This window comes from Saccoglossus kowalevskii, chromosome 21 (genome assembly GCF_978046115.1).
Source record: "Saccoglossus kowalevskii chromosome 21, keSacKowa6.1, whole genome shotgun sequence".
Taxonomy (NCBI): Eukaryota; Metazoa; Hemichordata; class Enteropneusta; family Harrimaniidae; genus Saccoglossus; species Saccoglossus kowalevskii.
The window spans coordinates 24,658,221-24,682,507 of record NC_140661.1 but is presented as its reverse complement, the minus strand read 5'-3'; the positions used below and the strand labels follow the sequence as shown (position 1 = coordinate 24,682,507).

At 36.0% G+C, this 24,287-nt stretch overlaps 2 protein-coding genes across 2 annotated transcripts in view; both read left to right on the top strand.

Moving 5' to 3' along the window:
• Positions 1 to 12,672, top strand: LOC100371057 (creatine kinase S-type, mitochondrial-like). The gene is made up of 7 exons (XM_006816158.3): positions 1 to 243; positions 3,308 to 3,523; positions 5,264 to 5,448; positions 8,626 to 8,749; positions 10,226 to 10,360; positions 10,557 to 10,682; positions 12,556 to 12,672. Exons 1-7 carry the CDS (start codon positions 82 to 84, stop codon positions 12,670 to 12,672), a joined length of 1,065 nt encoding a protein of 354 aa, XP_006816221.2. The 5' UTR covers positions 1 to 81.
• Positions 12,673 to 22,589: 9,917 nt separating this feature from the next.
• LOC102810094 (uncharacterized) overlaps positions 22,590 to 24,287 on the top strand; it is a 61,395-nt gene continuing 59,697 nt past the window's right edge. The window contains exon 1 of the mRNA XM_085495244.1: positions 22,590 to 23,376. Coding sequence (XP_085351370.1) covers positions 23,325 to 23,376 — 52 coding nt within the window. The 5' untranslated portion in view covers positions 22,590 to 23,324. The remainder of the gene's footprint in view (positions 23,377 to 24,287) is intronic.

The following is a 24,287-nucleotide window of genomic DNA, read 5'->3' as shown; positions in this document are numbered from 1 at the left end:
AATAGTGTAGATGCAGCTAGAAGGAACACTTTGTTTCCTGCATCATCTAACTACCCTGATCTGCGCAAACATAATAACCATATGGCTAAATGTTTAACACCAGCAATTTATGCTAAGTTGTATGACAAAGCTACTCCCAATGGTTGGACCTTAGATCAGTGTATTCAAACTGGTGTTGATAACCCAGGACATCCATTCATCATGACAGTTGGTGCAGTAGCAGGAGATGAAGAAAGCTATGAGGTATGAATCAAAGTACTGTATATTGGAACTAATAAATAAAATAATATTTTAAATAAATCAACTAAAACATCACCACGTACTTTAAATTCATTTAGTCAGTTGCCCTGTGAAAAAATCCTGACAGAAACAACAGATATTGTTGAAGAGTTTAACCATTTTTTCACCAATATCGGATCAAAACTCGGGGATAACATTACTGCCCCGGGTGACTTTACTGAATATTTAACTGGCAATTATCGTGACTCTTTTTATTTTCGTCCTGTAAATGAGAGCGATATATTCAATGAAATCACTGCCCTAGATCCTGGAAAATCAGTAGGACATGATGGTGTCCCCCCTAAAATTGTCAAGCATGCTAGCCATATCATTTCTCACCCCCTTGCCCACATTATCAATTGTTCAATTCGCCAAGGTATATTTCCTAATGCTCTTAAAATAGCGAAGGTCATTCCCATTTATAAAAAAGGTTCCACAAATGATGTCAACAACTACCGCCCAATATCCATTCTACCTATATTTAGCAAAGTATGCGAATCAATCGTTAATAAGCAATTAATTACATATCTTGAGAAAAAATCCATACTCATTGATACTCAATTTGGCTTCCGTAAAAAACGCAGTACAAAACTTGCCTTGGCTGACTTGGTGTCCGACATAGCTGACAAACTGGACCTCGGCCATATCACCTTTGGTATTTTTATCGATCTCAAAAAAGCCTTTGACACCATTAATCATGAAATACTGTGCTACAAACTAGAACATTATGGTATTAGAGGTCTTCCTCTATTATGGTTTAAAAACTACTTTTGTAATCGCCAACAATTTGTATGTATTGAAAACACTTCATCTTTGCCACGACCTATTACCTGCGGGGTTCCGCAAGGGTCGATTCTAGGCCCAATCTTATTTTTAATATATATTAATGATATAGCCAACTCTACCAATTCCTTTCATTTTCGACTCTTTGCAGATGATACTAACCTATTTAAATTTATTCAAAACAATAAAATCAATCTCTCAGAAATTGATAATGATTTTCAAAGGGTTCGTGAATGGTGCAGTGCTAACAAACTTACTATTAATTCTGAAAAAACAAATTACATGATAATTAAAACACCACAACGATCGGTCACTACTGAGGGCAGCCTGGAAATTAACGGGTCACCGATAGAGGGCGTATATGTTGTCAATTACCTTGGCGTCTCCATTGACCAGAATATGTCATGGAAAGCCCACATTGATAAAATTTGCAAAGTTATCCACCAAAAATTGGATTAATTTCACAACTACGTCATTTTGTACCTAGGAATATCCTAATTCTCTTATACAATTCTTTAATTCTACCACATATTACATATTGCCTGGAAATCTGGGGAAATACATATGCTACTCTACTGCAACCAATATATCTCTTACAGAAAAAAATAGTACGCCTCATCACTTTCTCTGATTCGTATTCCCATGCTGCTCCTCTTTTCAAAAAACTAAGAATACTAGATATTTTTTCATTCTGCAAGTTACAAACCAGTTTATTTGTCTTTGATCTCAGCAATAAATATTTTGTACATGATATTTACAACTATTTGGATCCTTTGTCCCATAATTATCAAACCCGTTTAGCATGTAGCTTGAACTACTATACTCCAAAGCTGAATCTTACACTCAACCAACACAGTTTTAAATACTCTGCAACAAAACATTGGAACTCTTTGCCTGATGCATTTAAAACCATCACTAAGAGACATATATTTAAAGCAAAATTAAAAAACTATCTCTTAAAAATTTGATTTGTAATATTTTTTCTCTTTCTTTCTTTATTTGGAGATTTGTGTGATTAAACTATGAAATTATATATACAGGGGTTACGGACTTGACTAGTTCTGATGAACTATATCTGTAATCCCCACCAAAAAATAGAAAAGTTATCTAAGTAGAATATGTTATTTATTTATTTATTTGTTTATTTATTTAATTATTTATTTATTTATTTATTTATATGTATTTACTACCTGTGCAACTTCTACCTTTACCGTTGTTTTATTTTTTGTTTTTTTTGGTGAAATAAATTTCATTCATTCATTCATTCATTCAATAGACCATTTTCCGTTCACTGCGAGAATCACGCGTTATCCGTGAAATCGAACGTAAAAACAGGACAAACAAAGGTCATAGCGTCGTAGTCGCGTCAAACATCGCGTGGGATTCGACAAACGCGAAAGTATTTCGGGGACATTTCCATGCTCAATAATGTGCTGTCCACATTTGATGATAGGCAATTTCGATTAAGTAAGGGTATTCGGAAGCAATATTCCTCTGTCGAAGATCAGCCGGTCAATGTAAGCTACGAAATAAAGAAATTCTAGTTCAAAATCAAATCGTTCGATTTTTGCGGCAGACGTTCGACGCGCCTCTTTCATGCATCTCGCGAGATCTCGCAATTGTACGGAAAATCACTTATTGCCAGGTGAATTAATGAGTGGTTGGCTAAAACAACCACGTACAGTACAGGGATTTTTTTAAACAAGGGAACAGGGGCACACTGCCCTCATGCCATGGCCATGCGCCACCTTACCCTGGGGAGCAGATCCTCTGGCAACCATAAAATTCTGATAGACAAGGGATCACATGTGGCCACAGTCTTCACCTGTGACCTGTCTGATAGTAATTTTGGCCCCAAGGAAGCCATAGAATGCTCTATTATAACTTAGAATTATCCTGGTAAGGAGAACCCTATCTCCCCCACTTGGTGGCGGCGCTGAATTGCAGTGCTCCCTCTTGCAGTTTTTCTCTAGAAAAAACCATGCAGTATATAAACAGATTTATTTCAGACAAACAAGTGTAAAATATGATGTGCAGTTTTAACACCAGCGGGTGCTAAACCAAGTATGATTAATCTAATTGTACAGAGTATTTAAAGCACTGCGCAGTCGCAGCATCGTGTTGTGTTCGATATGGGACTCATACACATACAACGTGTGTAAAATACGTTGTTTGTTTACATGGAATTCGAACCTGTGCTGCATGTCAGCTGTAGTGCTTTAATGTTAGGTGAATTGTTTTACAGGTATTTGCTGATCTGTTTGATCCAATAATTGATGAGCGTTTTAATGGATATCCAAAACATGCTATCCACCCAACTGACATGGATGCTTCTAAAATCAGGGGTGGAATGTTTGATGAGAAATATGTGTTGTCATCAAGAGTACGTACTGGTCGTTGTATCCGTGGATTAAGCTTGCCGCCTGCATGTAATCGTGCTGAACGTCGGGAAGTAGAAAAAGTGAGTAAATTTATCATTAGTTATAACCACAATCATGTTGTTCGTTTTCCTGTTACTAAATTAATATTGCTTTGCTCCAGATCAAATTTCACTTTTAATACCTTCGTTTTGATGTTTTGTTGTAAGAGCAAGCAAGCTCTTCAGATAACATCTGCATATGTGAAGGGAAATATGAAAGGAAACTAGTTTGAAAATGGAGCACTTTTGGTACATTAGCATTCTCTTCCGAAATGTTCAATGATCATGCAATTGTTTTAAGACCATAGCCAAGCCGATATGTGTTGCACAAGGTGTGCTTTTTAATCTATTCTGGGTTGGCATTGTTTTTGTTTTGTAGCATAATACCAGTGACTTTGCTGCTATTATAAGCAGAAAATATGTCCACAGTATAGTTTCAATATCAAGGCTCTAGAATCTGCATACTAGTAATTTAAATCATCATTCTTGAAATTTATTCTCATACAGGCACATTTTCTCACATTTGCTTGGAAAATCAACCCCTTTGAACATAATAAAATGATCAGGGGACCCAGTCACAGAACTTAAAGTGTGCATACTGGATTGAATGTCTCAATAATAGTAATAATTGTTTATTGCATCTTTAGAAATATACATTTCTTTCAATATATAGCAATATATTGCATTAATCAATACAGAAAAATAAAATAAAACAAGTTAGTAAGAAGAATTTAAAAAAGTAAATAAAATATAATAAGTTCAAATCACATGTTTTTTGTGCAATGTTGGAATGCCATGAAGATAAATTGTGCAACATGCTTAATTGAGGTTTTGTCTCTTATTTTCATTATAAATTGAAATTTTTCATTATTAGTTTTGATTTCTTTTCGGAATATTATATGTGAGAACAAATCTTGCATGTAATGTCAATCGAACACAATAAAGAGCAGACAATGATGTGTTCAAAAAATAGTCTGATTTCAATATTGAAATTTACTGTTATTGAATTGTGACCAAGGGATAAATAAGTATGGACGACAGAGGTATAATTAGCTGGTACAACAAATTCCCGTACTGAGTTTATTTACCAAGATTACACTGGAGAGCGACACTGTAAATTACAGGAACTTAAAAATCCGTCAGTTGATCAAATCTAACAAACTCCGCACAGTTTGGCTTGTAAGGAGTTAACACTTTCTACACAGTTGAAATGAGCTGGACTCGCAAACCAAATCCGGGCTGAATGGTTCAGTGGTCAGAGAGGGGAAAGGACGAGATGCTCTTCAGACGAATCCAATGATGTTACTAACCCAAAATGATTTCTCAGTGCTAAGTTTCATGGGAAATATGCAAATTACTTCTAGTCACTCATTGTGCGCCCTTTTTGTCAAATTTCATAATAGCTAATAAGTTAAATTACTGAAAATGGTTTAAATACATATCTGCATTATCAAAAAAAGTCAGTAGGAATAATCAAAAATATTACAGATTAAATAGTGCCCTCAATGGCCAACTTTACTTAGCTCACAGAATGAATCCTTTTATTCGATGCCGATTTAATTATTGAGCACTTATTTTTTCTTTTTTTTAAATTCATTTTTGAATACAACATTGTACATTTGTATGTGCCTACGTGCGGTTTATGAGAATCTATATAATAGTTAAAAATCATGGTTAGTGATGACAGTATCAAATTTGCTGGTCTTGACTATGGTATAATATTTGATATATACATGTATGTATAGTTCTTGTTCTGCATTAAATCAAAACTTTGCATTTAAGGTTTCTACTGATGCATTGAACAGTCTCAGTGGTGAATTCAAGGGACAATATTATCCACTTGGTAACATGACTGAGCAGCAACAACAACAACTTATTGATGATCACTTCTTATTTGATAAACCAGTATCTCCATTATTGACATGTGCTGGTATGGCACGTGATTGGCCTGATGGTCGTGGTATCTGGTGAGTGTGACTGCAGTCATTTATTGTTGCAAAAATGTTACATGCATCATTTCAAACCCACTTACATTGATTTCATTCCCCAAATATTGCTCATCAAATAGTTTTTAAAGTTAGATATTACAAATTAATTTTAACATTGTATTTCAGTATTCCAAAACAAAAAATGTAAAGTGCAAACAGTTTTAAATGGGGGAACTCAACCCCAGGGCTTAAATTTATAAAAAAAAACAATTTCAAGGTATTTTCAACATATTTAAAAATTGTTTTGTCGTATAGGAATAGCATAGGGAAAATCAGTATTTTTTGAAGGGCACCAAGGCCAAGAAAATCAGTCTATCAAAAAAGTACAATGGTACCGAGGTACGATTTAGCCAAATGATACCGAAATTATTTGTAATTTTTGATAAGATAACAATTCAAATTTTCATAATAGCGATACTGTCCTTTAACTCTTCTTTTAATATATTCTACCTTTTTTATTAGTCCCCGTTTGGACGAAGTCCGAAAACAGGGACTTGTAATTCGATCTCCGTCCGTCCGTGCGTCCGTCCGTAGTCGTATCTCAGAATCCCTTGGACCGATTCTGTTCATTCTTTGCATGTGCCTAGTACTTTATGTGGGACATATGCACATGCAGTGGTTTAGCGATTCGATTCAAAATGGCCGACTGGCAGCCATCTTGTTTTTTGAAAATGTTGTATTTTGGACATGCTTGTCAGTTTTTATTCAAACTTGGTACATAGATTATACATGTTAGGATACATGTCCATGACGATTTATTTCACAATTGGATCAAAGATAGCCGACTGGCAGCCATCTTGTTTTTTGAAAATGCTGTATTTTGGACATGCTTTGTCAGTTTTCATTCAAATTTAGTACATAGATCATACATGTTAGGATACATGTCCCCGACTGTTCGTGAGTTCCTGAGTCTGTCAGTCCTTCCATGTGTCCGTCCGTCCGTGCGTCAGTCTGTCCAGAGTCATATTTCAGAATCCTGTGGACTGATTCCGTTCATTCTTTGCATGTGCCTAGTACCTTATGTGAGACATATGCACATACAGTGGTTTAGCGATTTGATTCAAAATGGACGACTGGCAGCCATCTTATTTTTTGAAAATGTTGTATTTTGGACATGCTTTGTCAGTTGTCATTCAAACTTGGTACATAGATTATACATGTTAGGATACATGTCCATGACGATTTATTTCGCAATTGGATCAAAGATGGTCGACTGGCAGACATCTTGTTTTGGGTTTTTTTATGCGGTATCTTGGACGTGCTCTGTCAGTTTTCATTCAAATTTGGCACATACATGTACTTTATACATGTTAGGATGCATGTCCATGACAATTTGTTTCAAAATCTGGTCAAGGATGGCAGATTGACAGCCATCTGACTTTTTGGCCTTATATTTCCACAATTTATGTACCATTTTCATTCATATTTGGCACATACATCATACATATCAGTGTGTTTCATAATCAGATCAAAGATGGCAGAATTTCAAGGACACGCGACAACTCCTCCGCTTTAATATGACAAGACAAAGAGAACTTTCAAAAATTTAACGAGGACTGTGTCATTTTCAATGACTTGTTTTATTCATAACTAAATAAGCTATACAAATTAGAGGTTTCTGATCTTGATTTTAAGATATTTGCTTGATAATTCAGATGATTTATAATACTGAATTCTGCCGTAAATTCGCCCAGAGAGGTTAAACGGCAGTTCGGGTTATTAAAAAAATTAATTGGGACCAAGAAACCGCCCAGGGCGATTTTTTGGCAGTTTTTTAAGGTGTTATTTTAATCTTTTCTGATGCCTAAAAGTTTCGCCTTAGTCATTGACGCCTATTCAAGAGTATTGATGTCTATTGTGACTACTACAGACTAGCGTGAATGGGTTAGCTTCGTTTTGACAATGAGTTGTTATCGCTGTAAATAATGTTAAATTATTTTTTAAATTCTCAGTTTATCTTTTATTTTCCCATCAAAATCCAAGCCAAAAGATGATCATACAACAACATCGGCAAATCTCTTAAAAATCTCTGGGTTCAATAACATTAACATATTTAAATGTGAACACGTTGGCATCATCCATCATTTTCATTGGTTAATTATCGATTTGACCTGTCAGGTCAGGTAAAAAGTATGTTTATTTGCCTTTTAAAAATTGCTAATCACCTCTTTCGAAAACCATCATGCAGTTTTCAACTGAAATCAATGCCAACACATCTTACTATGACATCGCTTTCCTTACTATGATCACTACCATTCAGAAAAATTCTGGTTCTACCTGCAATACCATTCAGCATTCTGATTGGTTAATGGCATTCTTGATCCATCTGGTCAAAGGACACATGTCGGTCAACCAATGCGTCACAAACATCGTGGCAGGACAACGTTTTTTACCGAAGCGATTGAGTGATCAAAAATAACCGCTCCCGATAAAATTTTACTTTTATTTCATATCAAACAAAGAAGTAACATTTTTTGAATGGCATCATGACTGAGTAAGAGAAATTAATGGTAAAATCTGTGTATAACATCACAAAGTAGGTTATGTCACGTCGTAACTTTGATGATCGTTTGGATATTATCTTAAAATTTAATTTTGCAACAATTCAAATTTCCTTGTTTCTTTTTCATTTATTTATTAAATCAATGCAAATAACCCGTACAGTTTGATGTATTGTTTTGAGACAAGATTTACGTTAACCCACCTGTATTAGCGCTGCGATAACACATGATCAGGTCTTTATATAGGTAAAACACTGCAATTTAAAAAAATATGATAGTTGCTGAGTACTACTTCTGATTTTCCAAAGTTGGTAGCTCTGCATTTGTATCATATTATTATACATCTGTTACTTGTAAAACCATAAGTTACCATAAGCATGTCATAATGGTGTGGTATTGCATGGGGTATCTGCATCCAATCGCATTCCAAATATGAATCATAGTGAAAAAAGTCCAACAACTTTCATCATTTTGCTCAGTTTTGGGCTTCCTATATCCTATATTTGCAAAGATGTATAATATTAGGGTTATCACAAGCATGACCTCCCCAACCCATCGGCCGATATCCGATTTACTGTCTTTGTTGATACTTTGGCTTATCCTCACATTAACTCCATATACTAGTAATGTATATTCTATGCATGTTTGACTGCAGGCATAATGACAAGAAGAATTTCCTGGTTTGGGTCAATGAAGAAGATCATACTCGTATCATTTCAATGGAAAAAAGTGGTAATATGAGACGTGTATTCCAGCGTTTCTGTGATGGCATCAACAAGGTGAGACTAACATAAAAAATCCTCTAAAATCCCCTGCATGTACATTTATGATTCATTTTATCACCTTATAACAAAATAAATGTGTTCATTGTTATTTGAAAATAATTTTACATTTAATTTTGAAGTTTTCTAATTGTTAGCCCCAACTGGGCACATCCCATTTTTTCAGTTCATGCTCCAGACTTTTTTGTTTATTAATGGCCAACTGGCAGCCGTATTTGACCTACAAAAACATTTTCTTCATGTTGTGCTGCTGATTCTGTTTAATATTGGTAACACTTGTTGGCATACTGAGGAACATTTTATGTAAAAAATACTTACAGCAAGTCTCAGAAGTATTGGGGCAGCCAATTTGCAAACTCGCTAGCTTGGGTTTTGACTATACAGGTTGGCTTTCGAATCTCGCTGGCGCCGGTTTGTCTATATTGCATTAGGGGACATAGAATGTTTTTACGCATCCTCAGCATGGTACATGTCTGGATTCCCCTGAATGATTTCCGAAAATAGCTCAAAAATGGCCACAGTCAGCTGGCGTGATAATATTATAAATGTGATTAATCCATCGATATTTATTATATGAGGTTAGCCTTCTTGAACACTGCTTGAAACTAAATAAACAAGTTGAGAAACAGTTTCCTACAAATCAGAGAACTTGAAAAATAACGAACTTTCACACTCAAACGATCCGTTGGGGTAACATTAACCCAACCGCTGAAAAAATCGACCTCATTCGTCGTTTTTGTGTGGACACAAAGAGCATAGAACACTTTCCCTGGTATATCTGAAAGCGAAATCGCCATCCAACTGTAAGACTGTCGCTGATTAGCTCCTAAACTATGATGATCGTCCTATACTGTTACATAGATTCGTCTTAAGTGGGCGTGACCGCAAGGCAGCGCTGGCGAGATTCGTAAGCCAACCTTTTAGTCAAAACCAAAGCAGTTAGCCAATTTGCTAGCGAGTTTGCAAATTTGCTGCCCCAATACTTCTGAGACTTGCTGTAATTCTTTCTCATAACTTGAGAATACAATCACTAACTTTAAGTTTATTGGTACATAGACAGGCAATGTATTATTTTACAAGGATACCATTTGAATTTCAACCAGACCCTATCTAATATGGCTGACTAGTTTGAAATTTACACTGGTCAAAAAAATGTGATATGGTAATTCACAGGGTATTCATATTTTTAGAGGCTTACTTACAAACAAAAATGTTTCTGATCAAATATTGTTCTATGGGTATTATTTTTTGCAATATGGTGTCATGAAATGCATTTCTGAACCGCAATTTGAGTGTCCTGCTGCACACAAGAATTGTGCTGTCAATGACAAAAATATGTAACATATTCTTGACTTGCAGTCCGAGACATTTAAGTCACAGCATACAAATAGTACATGTAGCCCTTAGGAATGTAGTAAATATAAATGCTGACATTCTCAATGGCTCATTTTTGTTACATCTGTTACCACTTAGGTTGAACAAGCTATTCAAGATAAAGGATGGGAATTCATGTGGAATGAACATCTTGGCTATATTTTAACCTGTCCATCTAACTTAGGTACAGGATTACGTGCAGGTGTTCATGTTAGAATACCAAAACTGTCAAAGGTAAGACCTGTTTCCAGTCATTAATAATTTAGTTCTGTAAGTAGAGATTTTGAAGTTTTATAAATACAGATTATGTTATTACAAGGATATAATGTATGAAACTAGTCAACACATTTACTTGGTTATTATCGTATGATATAACTTATGATAATACAATTTCTCAAGTTTTGTTTGTTTAATTTAACTATGATTATAGCACCCTCGTCTTGACGAAATCTTGGACAATCTGCGTCTTCAGAAACGAGGTACTGGTGGTGTTGATACTGCAGCTGAGGGTGATACCTTTGACATCTCAAACATGGATCGACTTGGCCAGTCTGAGGTAAATCCATAATAATTTATTAAATAAGACCACCTGCTGATTCCATTATTCATTCATTCATTTCTTTCTAGAATATGTGACTTGATTCTTCCCCTTATATAGTGCTCCATTCTTTCGGATTGTGTCCACTGTTCCAAATGTCATAGTTACCTTGAGTGTGCTCTTTAACAGGACTGAAATTTCCACACACAAAAATAAAATTGTATGTGACTGTGTAGATGATGTCAATGTGGCCCCTAATTTCTTCATTTCTACAAAAAAATAAGAATTACAAATTCTGTAACTATAGTAGGAAGTTTTTCAATATTAGTGTATGTTTCTGTTGTGTCAATGACAAGCCACTGAATTAGCATAAATGTGTGTCATATCAGCTTAGAGAGCTCACTGGTTGCTATGTGTATTCTAATTAATGTGTCATTCGTTCTAATTTAGGCAAAAGCTGAAGGCCATCATTTAGTTATGAAATAGGCATCTCAAACAGTTGATATTTTACAATCAAATTAAAATGCTTGATTTAATTGTGTTAAATGCAAAGAACAATTAAGAGTTAAATGAAAACAATCATGAACGCCTTGCTTTAAATAGCTTAACAGTAATACAGTCTGCTCTCACTTTTTCACAGGACAAACTTATTGATTAGTTAACTTCCCTCTTTTCATTACAAATCCATAGCATAGTCCCATTTACAGGCTGCTCTTTCCTTCAGAAGATTGGGACAAAATATCCTATGTCTGATATTAAGGCTCATTTCCAGAAATATGAAAGAATATATGAAAAAAGTGCAGAAAATGAGAAAGTCTAATGGTGAAAAGGTTAAATTAAATATAGTTTCTGGCCATATGCTAACACTCAATAAGAAATTATATCTGCCATGTGTTTTTCATGGGCAAGAAAAGAAGGATATAACTCCTAAATTAGCATACAGTCAAACCTGTCTAAAGTGGCCACCCAGGGGATTTTTGGCCTTTATAAGACAGGTTCTCTAATTTATTCATGAATATTAATTAGGCATTGAATCAATGTATTAAGACAGATCGCGCAACTCCATTTCACACACACTATCACACTACTTTACACAGTATCCAAACACTTTAGTACAAATAAAAATGTTGATTTTTATTCAATTTTAAATTGTTTTTTGTAAATCAAAATCATTTCACAAAAATCATTGCACAATAATGATTAATATCGAAAATTAAATGTTTGAGGATTTGTACAGTAAAGTTCATGTTCAGCAGCAGTTTTTAATAGTCTAATTTCCTACTGAAGAAATCAATCAGCTTGCTTTGCTTAGCTGTTCTGATTTTCATGTTTCTTTTAATGTTTGTGTCTTGCGCACTTAGTAACTGTAAATCGTAATGTCCCTAGGCTATAGCTAATTCTTTCAAGGAGAAGGGAGAGGGACAGAATTAGCAGTGCTTTATTAACCCCTACAACATACAAAAAGATCACTTACCTGGTATCTTTTGTAGTGATGGATCTTCTTCCAGTTATGTGACACTTGACAGTTTTTTCCCCCAACACAATTCCCTTTCCCACAATTTGCCTTGATCCCCTTACAAACAGTTCATGTACAAAGGATTGAACTAGAACTGAAACATTATGCACAGATGTAATCATGTATATCAATACACATGTAGTAACTTACAACAATACAACCCTTGTTGCCAATTTGTTTGGTGCCAAAGAAAACCATTACTTATCGTTCTCCAGCTGCAGTGTATTCAAAAATGGATAAACCACATTATCATTTGTCATGACATAACAATGTGCTTATTATCACCATTTTTTTTAACTTGGTTGCTTCACAAAACAGTTGGGTAAAACATTTTGGTAGCAGTGACTCACAATTATTTGTAATTTGTTAATGCAGGTTCAACTGGTACAGCGTGTTATTGACGGAGTTGATTTGCTGATTAAATTGGAAAAACAACTAGAAAAAGGAAAGCGAATTGACAGCATGATACCTAAACCTATATCACGGTACTAATTCTGATGAAAGCTTTACAGTGGATAATATCCTGAAGATAGTTAGTTAAAAATATTGAACCATATTAGGTGATTTTTATTACTAAAAAGTAATTTTAAAATGCCAATCAATGCATTGTTTACTGGCTCATTTATTGTATGTCTTTTGTTTTTTGAAGGTATATAAATAACATTCTCTTATGTATTCTCTATCTATATAAAAAGTGAAGAAAAACTGTATAAAAATATCTGACGATTTGTCAAGGCTCTATAGGAATTGCTTTTGATGACTTTTGTAGCAGTGTTTTTGCTGACATTTTAACCCTAAATCATAATAGATTTATAAAAGTATGTATATATATATGTGTGTGTTATTTATGAGTATTTATTAAATTGTTTCCTGTCATTCAGTGAACACTTTAAAGACTGTCTATTTCCAATTTTTAAATGTATTTTGTATTTATGTTATACTGAGCCAGAATCATATTTATTGTACAAATGATTACTAAACACAGGATAGTGTGCCTAGTCGCCTGGCCTATAGGCTGTCACACTTGTTTCCATTCTGCGAGGGTACACATGTGCAGTGACTGGTTGGGAAGAACCAGTTGTTTGCACTCAAAGATAAAATAATGGTGTTCACTGCTGTTATTAAATATTCATGTGTTCCTGCTAATAAAACAACTTATGGGCAATTTCATCACAACAGATCACAAGTCTGTGTCAGCAAGTAACATTTGTAATAACACATTTGCATGCTGGTTGGCAAAAATGTAAACATATGATGCCACTGTGCGACGGCCTATATAGATAAATAACTAGAATTCAAATGTCCAAAAAAATCAATTTTTCAGCTGGCTGGGTGCTGTTTACATGAGCATTGTTTGTACATCCTAACATTATACCTTCTATTCATTTCAGCTCAGTATTTAACTTACTTTTGTTTTGTTCTACTGCAAGTATTTTAATAATTTATCAATATTTATTACATGTTTGAAGATGTATTTCTAGATTACTATGGTTTCATTAGAGTTAGCATGCATGAAATAATTAATAAAACATTGAATCATACATTCATGTCTTTGTAATAATAATTTCATGATGCAACTGATCACATTTCAGTCAATTTTTACTGGATGACAGTGTTATGATAGTTCAATATCTGGAACTGCAATCTGGTACTTCTAAAAATGCAAAGTACCGTAGATTAAAATTGAAAGGCCATTTACATGTAACAAACTTTTCTCTAAAATGTTGAGTTATCGTTAAAATGTTGAGTTACTCAATTGTAAAATCAAACTAGCTGCCATTTTGTACATCAAAAATACTTGTTTTTGATCATTTTTTGCTTATACCTTATAACATAGTTTATTCAGTATGGAGACAATTTGTTATTTCACATTTCAAGTTGATTTTTGTTGCGACCCAATCCAAGATAGTAAAATGACAGCCATTTTGTTTGCTAAAAATCAGCAATTTTCATTCTTTTTTGCACAGTTTGCATTGCCTAAAGGTTTTATCATATACCTTGTTGATGTTTTTACAATTTTACCACAGCATGACTTCAAGCACACAACATAAATTTGAATGGCGCGTTTTGTTTTGATTGATGAAAGCCTGGCATGATATGGGAAATTATTGCCCCGATGTGAGGTCGCACTTCCCATAGTGTTACTGGCCAGGCATTAGGTACAAGGTATATTATAGTGTCTATACTTGATTCACAGACAATTGTGTTTTAGTTTGTATAGCAATCTAAACTGCGATAGTTGACTGGCAGCCAATTTGTCTATTTTTTGCTTATTTATCTCAAAATTAATTCTGTCCAATTAGGACCATATGTTGTACACAGACAATTATCTTCCGCTCCAATCCAAGACAACATGGAGGCTCGCACATGTTAACTTGTTTTGCAATCCAAGAAATTCAGTTCAAAGTGTAGAACTGGTACAAGCACTTGTACAAAAAGAAGCATAGACTAAGGGATATTACACTCAATAGCCTGTTATCTTGGAATAATTGTGTACAAAACAAAAAATAACAACATACTATAATAGACTCTGAAATGGTAAATTGATGGCCATGACCTACAAAAATGAACTGAATCAATGCAGCTCAAGGAGCCTTCAGTGCTAAAAGCTGTGACAGCACAGTCACTTATTGTCGTTATAATATCCCGATACACATTCAAAATATCAGTACTTAAAAAGGAAAGTCATTGTCTTATTTACAAATTTTATAAAATGCTCGAATGAGTTTCAAGTTTTCAAAAATGGCTTAGAAATGTATAGATGACACAAAATTAATTTGTTGGATTGTGTTGACGTAAGGAATTTGAAAGAGCGCCATCTAGTGTGGTAAGCTAAAATGATATTTAGCCTGTTGAGTTGCGCCCTCCGCGGTGCTCCAAACCCAATAAAGAAAGGTATGATGCCGTTCTGTCGGCGAGGGTCTACATGTCAGGCCAGATGAGATTTGGTGACTAAGAAGACTTACAAGTCGCACTGTACATTCTGTAGACTAATGTAATAACTTGAGAAGTGTTATACCTAAAGCTGGAGCCGATGCGCCGGGTCCCTGCAATTTTCTAAAGATGAGTACACGAGTATAAATAATAAAGCTGCCAGATATCAGTCCAGATGAAAAATAGTTATGTTTCTGATCATTGAGTCTGTTTGAAATTGTATACACCACAGTTTTTCGTCCGATCGCACGATTTCGTATTCCTTCATCCTTTTCTCCATGAATGTATGGAGACAGTAAGCGGGAACATTATACTTTGAAAATTCAAAACGCTTATTCCATTGTAATGTTAAAATAAAAGCAATTTAAACAACGTGCATTGATTTTAGAAAACAAATTGGCCAGAAACATTTGCTTTTTTGCAAGCCTCTAATTACACTAAACCACTGAAAAACGAAGAAACATCTGAAAGCTTTGTGTCAGTGCAACATTTCACTTTATGCTGTTTTTCACAATCGTTCATTGCGCATGCTCATTACGTCAATATTATGTTGATGAATTCTGGACAATCCCGTTTTCGGGTAGCACATGCGCTTTGTTTGTGTAAAAATAATGCGAACATTATTTTATCATTCTGAATACAGTTTAAGATCAAAATGTCAAATGGGCCAAAATGTTTTGTAACTGAACGCAAATTGAGATTTCCGTTGAGTAGAAGTAGATCTTCCTGTCGTACATGATTCGCCAATGCGTTATTGCATTTCATTTTAAAGCGCAGTGGTCGTCGCGCAGCGCGTGTTCGAATTTCATGTAAATGTAACAATGTATTTTACATGCGTTGTATACGTCGCTATGAGTACCATATCAAACAGGACGCGGCGCGACGACCACCGTCCTTTAACTCTTTATACTGAAAAATCGAGCAATACTTTAATTAATAAAAAGCTGTGGTCATTGCGACACCTCGTGTTTGCAAATAACGAAATTGTATTAGGATCGATGCTTCAATGGTAAATATGGCTCACACACCTTTCAACTGAACATGCGAATTTCATAAAATTTTGCTAAGATCGTTCATATGATTGGTCCGAAGATTAAAACTTGGTGTAACCAAAATAGTCAATCTATAGGGCACCGGTTTACTGTCGCTTGTATATTGATGTTTGTTTTTTTCAAATTAAATCTAAAGATAAAGAAAATGTTTCACAGTACACAGTACTACAATATGTACCTATCTGTGCGTAATTCATTCGGTAAAGTTCAGTTATAAAAACATATATATATATATAGACGAGAAAATGAGTCATGTATTCTTTAAATTTGGTTGGTTGTCATGGAGATACTGATTTAAGTGATACTTCATCTGTCTTCCCACTGGACAAAATATGTTTGTCACACGACACGATATGTCGTGGTTATTAATTTTTTTAAATTATATTTATTTTGTGAATCATGTACCTTTATGTAATGAATCTCCCACCCCTCGTCTTTCCTGCTCTTTTTGTAGACTAGACATTTTCCAAATGCAATGAATATAATCCACGCACCCTTCCTGTGGCCCCGTGATTTTCACCCCGGACAAAGTTAAACAATCCACACGTCACGTGACACCCTGTGACGTCATCATTTCAAAACTCTTATTTCATACATTATTATATGTGTCGTGTCGATTTATTTGGTAGATGTTGATGGACGTATTCGAAGTCATTGATTCAGAAAATGAATGGTATGTGAACATTGGATGATTGTATTTATGATTTTAATATACATGTATTTTAACATTTTTATTTAATCAATTATATAATATGCCCTCACTAATACCATACATCGGTGATATTATAAATTATACATTCATGAATCACAAACAAATCTTCGCTACGTACCATGTTTTATTTGTACGATTTGTATGAATTTTACTTTCACTGATTCATCAAAACCTATTGTACGGCGTGAATTTAATTTAACTTTATATATTTTATCTTTACTATGTATTTTTATTATTTAATGATAAAGTTAACAAACAAATAAAAAATAAAGTATTTTTTCGTAAAATCACATGTCATCTGGTCACAACTAATTGCCCATACATACAGCATTTCAGATCAACGAGTCAAAACAAAAATTTTGAACAAATGAATTGAATGAATAAATGAATTTAGGGCCTGTTGTGCCAAAAATTATTAAAGACGGCAGGCAAACTAGGCAACCAATCCAAATGAATTTATTTTTCTCATAAGAAGATATAACATGTTTTGGTTCTACATGCAACACATTGGCACGATTGGGCCAGTCTTAGACTGGTTTATCTAGGGTTTCATTTGTGCTTGTATTCTAAAACACATCATACGTAAGTAATTTGTTCCCTGATAGAATGTTTGCTATTCTCATATGGGATACAAACACGTGTTTACAGCTAAATAAATGAGGCGTACTGTGTATATCGTCTGGTTAATTTTAGAAGTGGGAAATTGGGCGGGACTTCGGTACGCCCTCTTTGTTAATTATTCATCTGTGCGTGCATGAATTCCAGTGACAATCAGCGTCAGTTGTTATGGAACATTTTAAAGCTCTGATTATATATTGTCTGACACGAACACGAGCAAATGACGTAGCTTTATGGGCGACCCAATTGAAATATGGGGGAGGGAGCTGAGCCTGCGGAATATTTTTCTTTGATTTCAGCGCACATCATGATTTTTTTCTTCAAAAATTTTCGGTTTCCTCGGATTTTAAATGGGTTACCATTTAATTACATATTCATGTATTGCATTTCAATAATATTCTTGGCGAATGCTGACAGCAACTGTGTGAAAACGTCACAAAAGATAGAAATTGTAATTAATTTGTGTTGTATTTTTATACTATTATCTAATCGCCCTCGAGTTCAATACTCGATTCAGTCCGTATTCATAAACAATCGTCCTATCATTAACTACCCAAATTTGCATAATAAATATGGCAGAGTTATTGAAAACGACGACAAATACATGTACACACGATTAAGTAATAATGTATAGTAGAAATTAAGGATGAGACCCATATATACATTTGTCTTCTCACCTATATTTCTCATTGAACTATACGATTATACCTTTATATGCAAATTAGTCATCAAAACAATAAAATGTTTTTATTTTAGGGTGATTTGGAGCATTTTTTGTTTGTTTTCTATATGAGATAGCAAAACAATTTACAAGGAACTCCAAGTACATTCGGAAAAGTATAAAAGTAAATTTGGTTAAAAATGTCATGAACACTACGACAGAAAACCTAGAAATCATATCATATCAATTCATGTCGCATTTTTGTATAACGAATTTTTAGTTTAAATAATGCAATCCGGGTTTAAACCAAACCAGGTGTATGTAAGTGGAGACCTCTATAAACCAAACCTGATATAAGTAGAAACCCATACAAACCGAACCTGATGTAAGTGGAGACCCGTATAAACCAAACCTGATGTAAGTGAAAATCCTGCATATAAAACTGAACCCAATATGAGTGGAGACACATATAAAACGAACCTGATGTAAGTGGAGACCTATATAAACCGAGCCGAATGTAAGTAGAGACCCATATAAACCGAGCCGAATGTAAAGGGAAACCTCTATAAACCGACCTGGTGTAAGTGGAGACCCATATAAACCAAACATGATGTGTGGAGACCCACAAAGCGAACCTGATGTAAGTGGGGACCTGTATAAACCGAACCTGATGTAAGTGGAGACCCACAAACCGAACCTGATAAAAGTGGGGACCTGAATAAACCGAACCTGATGTACTAGTAAGTGGAGACCCTGCATATAAAACTGAACCCAATATGAGTGGAGACCCATATAAACCGAGCCTGATATAAGTGGAGACCTGTATAAACCGAACCTGATGTAAGTGGAGACCCTGCATATAAAACTGAACCCAATACGAGTGGAGACCTCGATAAACCGAACCTGATGTAAGTGGAGACCCACAAACCGAACCTGATGTAAGTGGAAACCCTAATAAACCGAACCTGATGTAAGTGGAGACCCAACAAACATATCCAAGGAAACCAATGTTCGAAATCTTATTGTTAATTTTACAATATAGGCTGAGCTGAACAGCTGTCTCAGTGCAACGAACACAGCTGCATAACACAGTAAAATATTAATTATTTGCTAGGTTTCACTTTCATTCATATTTCGCTAATAGCTAAATGGGCTTGAAATTGAAACCTATTGAATATCCAATGCTAACCACAGAATGTAATATTTCCTTCACAAAATCGGCAATTTAAAACCGAGGTAATCTACATGTAAATGAAATCCGCTGAAATCGAACTCAGTGAAAACTTCTTTCTCTCAAGCTAATTGATTTGGGGATTGTGGTCATATGTTTAATTTGGTCTGTTTTCGTGGAGACTATTTGAGATCACGTGGTTTATTGGTGCGTGACGAACCCAATCATATGCATCATTTCATATGATAGTATATGTTACCAACCTTTCTATATAATACATGTGAAATTAAATTCATCAGTCCGCGACGCTGATGTCACATTTATCATGTCAACACTCTGCAAACGTTTTGCCGGAATTGTCATGTTGCAGTTCGCTCGTACTTTGCAATAACCCGGAGACTCGCGTATGCTGTTGGATAATAAGCCGATATACTATGACCAGGCAGCTGACTGTTTTCAATCAGTCATGGATTACATGACGTCATCACAGCCGATGTAACACCGCAAATAGTTCGGGCATTTGCAGACAACAACCTCAGTATGCTTAGCGCTCAAGCAAGCAACTCCGTATAATTCGAGATGAACTTTTATTTAGGGTCCAATCGTGGTTATATTGCAATTAAATTATCATAAATTTATATAAATACTTTCTTGATGTGTTGGACTGGGACCAGAAAGGCGTGTAAAGTGGAAATCAAACACGCGTGTTTTGATAGCGGCAGTTTCTTATATTCTCCCATAAAAATTGTACTCAGTCTGGTACTCCATCTAATCAGTGGCCGGTATATAATCACTAGGTATTGTCCAGGCCTAATCGCAGCAGGGCAACCCCCCCCCCCCCAATCATGATTTCCGAGTTGGTTACGAGTGACCGCTGCCAGATTTTTGGCTGACGTTCGTGCGAAATCAGTCACGATTCCCAATATGTACATCAGCCGAATCGCATGTTTTCCCGAACTCGGTATAACCTCCCCCGGGACCCCCGCCACGAGTGACGTGACAAAATACGGGACCAGCAAGGTCGTACATTGCTTCGGTAATGGGCAATAATTAAATTGCATTTTAAATCGTCATTAAAACTAATAAAAACATTGGATAATTTGCCAGCTGTTTAGACAGCTAAAACAGGGGTTTGAATTAGTTTCTGGGCATAAGTTGACCCTGCTATCTTTATAACACTGTTACCTGTTTATGTAGCCCTGCGTACAGTGCTGTGTGTACGGGGACGCGTTCGGTTGATAGATGTCCCCACCGCAGCCCTGCGTACCTCCATAGACAAAGTCCGGGACTTTGAAAAATATAAATTTTTTAATGAAATAACATGCCCAGGTACCAAAAATGATGATCGATCACCAGATATATCCAGAACTCCCAGTTCGGAGTCCAATTGTGGATGGAATCGGCTACTTTGCCCTAAAAACAAACACATTCTCTTGCGTGAATGAAATTAAAAATGGCGGCGTTTGGTGGATAATTCCTCCGGTACCAACGCGTTTACATTTTGTCCGTCTTTACTAGTCGCTTTTTAAAGACATTTCAGTTTTAGATAACTTTGTAATGGTTGTTTCGGATAACTATCGTCATTTCAACCGATTTCGGCTGGGAAACTACTTATTTTTAACTTGCGCACCAATTACGGTGCGCTCCCGGACTTTGTCTATGGAGGTACGCAGGGCTGTGGTGGGGACATCCATCAACCGAACGCGTCCTCGTACACACTGCACTGTACGCAGGGCTACTGTTTATGATGTTACAGGTCAGGCGGTTGGCAAGGGTCGGCGCATTGACATAAATGAGCGTTGTAAGCAGCTGGAAGTCCCAGGAAGACTAATTGGAGTTATTTATGGACGACAGCTAAAATATTACTCATTTTAATTTGCTTATTTTATGAAATGCCTAATGTTTTTCGCAGCCCTCCTTAGACCACTTTCCCGGAAGTAGTGAGACTGGGATGCAGAAATGCAATGTACGCCTGCTCTGTAATGGCGGAAAATATGTCAGTGTGTTAATATTCTATAGAAGGAAATCGGTTAGCCTGACAGGTAGACGTGAGTGGCGCCGACGAACAAAATAACCGACAGCGAAACCAAGCGAGCTACAGAACTGCAGCTACCACGCCAGCCGAACGGCATCTGATCCTACTGTGTGTTGGGTTTGGAGCACCGCGGAGGGCGCAATACACGCGCCCCTATCAGGCTAGACGTCCGAGTCGGTTGGCACACACAGAAGCGCAATATCACACGTGCAATTTTACGTCACACCTCGAAAAGGTATGAGCGCGCATGCAATACGCCGCATCTCCGACTTCCGGGAAAGTTGTCTATTACTAGTAAATCGTGAACAACTCGTAAATCCGACGTTGCTGGCAATATATGCTTGTGCCACCATTGATCCGACGTACAAAAAAAGCTGAATGTTGGAAAGGTCCTTACTACATTCAGCATTGCATAAAGTTTAAAGGGCGGCAGTCGTCGTGCCGCGTTCTGTTCGATATGGGACTCATGGCAACGTATACAACGCCTGTAAAATACATTGTTTATTTACATAAAATTCGAACACGCGCTGCGCGACGACCACCGCGCTTTAATTGATGAAAATAACACTTCAAAATGACCAATAATATCGCTGTTCGGGCCTCATAAACGTGTCATGGGACAACATCCCTCCCGTATAAAATGTATTGTTGGGGGAAATTATAAGCACAATTGCATTGGAAAACATCGCATAAATCTCTTATTAATTCTTTCATATGTGTTCACGTGACTTTGAACTCAAACACACACTCCGTGATCACACTTGCATCCCAGGGTAAGGTCAGGTGTACTCGGAGACGGACTGACAGGGTTGCGACGTCAGAGGTGCAATGAACCACAGTGACTCTTGATATGTGAAAACTGTTTAATACGATTACAATACAGTCATATTATATCATTACAATAACAGTATAAAATACCTTAGTTTGTTAAGGCCAAGAGTTGTTGATTTCCACCCCTCACTTTCAATTATTCAATCTGCGTGACGAAAACAAAACAGATGCGTACAGTGGGGTACAGTGTAGATTGAATAGAGCTTTTTTTTCAAGTATGTGATAATTTGCAGTTGTTAAGCGCTAGGTGCGAATGCGTTTGTTATTTAGTTTCGCATGAATACTAATTAATTTGTTTTTGTCTCCACTCATTAATTCCAGAACAGTTTCATGGGAATTGAATTGTAAACGTCAACCGTGATTATAATTTCTCACCCCTTTCACTGTAATGGTTTCGGTCGCTATTTGAACTCTGACCTGCAGGTTGTTCGAGACAGTCGTATTCTTCCGACGTAAAAACTGTCGGGACGCCATTTCTTCGACATTCACATCATTGAATCGGAACTGTTTCCAGGAAAACCGCTCTTGGACTCTAGGGTTTTCTGCATGTAAGCAATTGGACACGTCTCTGGACTCGAATGGAGGTTTTTTAGGATTATTTTTGCTGCGGATGTGTCCATGTTTGTATGTTACCCGTCCACTGGAGCCATGTGCCTCGGAGCAGAAATATATCTGGCCTAACAATCGTAAACAGACGAGACCAGTATAAATTGTTTTTTCCCCACCAATTCACTTCATAAACTACCGTTGTGTGGACTTGTGGAACAAAGTCGACCTAAACATCAAATATATTACCTAACGGTGATAGGCAGTGTTTCACGTTGTGTAATCAGTATCGTAAATGTTCACATCGTTCGTGACTGGATTGCGAATAATGTTAGTCTGCTAGCCAACGGCAACCGCGTATAAATATCCTGCTGGACTGAGTCGACATCGGTTTTATTACACCTACGTTATCTCCATTTTCAATGCATTCCGATATTTGAGGCTGTGTGTTGGTCGCAGTGATCAACGGCACTATTGTGGCAACATTGCCGTTGCCCTGACCCTGACTTAAACGGCGTGTTTTTGTTCAAGGCTACTCTGAAGTCTGGTCGATCAATCGTAAAAACAACGTCAACGTCGTTAAGATGTGGATTATACGCAAATTTCTTGGATGTATTCTGTTGCTGGGAGGATTCGGTAAGGTTGATGTGTTTTTTTATCCTTGATTTCCACTTTTATTCGTTGCCAAACCCCATTGTCACATAAAACGGGACTGACAGACGAAATTGTCAAACCATAAGTTGAATGGGGTCAAAAGGTCGAAGTAAAGGTGACTCGAGCGATTCTCCGTCTGGATTTTAAAGTCGAATTTTGCTGATAAACGCAAAACGTCCCTGCTCTGAATCAACTTTATTCTACCCGTTTTATTTTATTTCTGTGTTAACGCAATGGTAGATGTTGCTTGTGGTTGTATGGTAAATGGGGGGAATTCTGGTCACCGAAAGATTCAGACTGTCAAACGCCTTTATATTTAAATGAGAACAAGCGGCACACATTGGAAATGCACAATGGCCCTGTCTAGACGGTGGCGTTAATACTAGTATTTAGAATTATCGGAAGCGTTGTCATCGAACTACGCCGAGTATGGGGTTTAAAACAAAACTAACAATCTGATTAAATTAAATTATTGGAGATAAATAATTCTAGGAAGTATTATGGTAATAAAAAATTGTTTCTGTACTACACTTAGAAGAGTAGATTGCCACGTATCTGAGTTTAGTAGAAGTTTGACATTATTTTATTTTTTGAACTATATGTCCATCTGTTGTTCTGTGAGAAATGTACATGTTCTGCAAACTCAGTTTCCGGTTTTTTTTCATATGTTCCCGTCTAATATACTTTGTTTATTTAGTATTTTGTTATGCATGTACTATTAAATAATTTGACATCTGTTTATTTATTGATTTTATTTGTGCTTAACTATGTTGTGTCTACAGTGGTTTTGGTTTTGGGTCTGCATTATTATAAATCCTACATTTATTAAATATTTTCTAACATTTTCAAATACTAAGTACACGAATGCGACACTGCACATCTATGCTCAATTT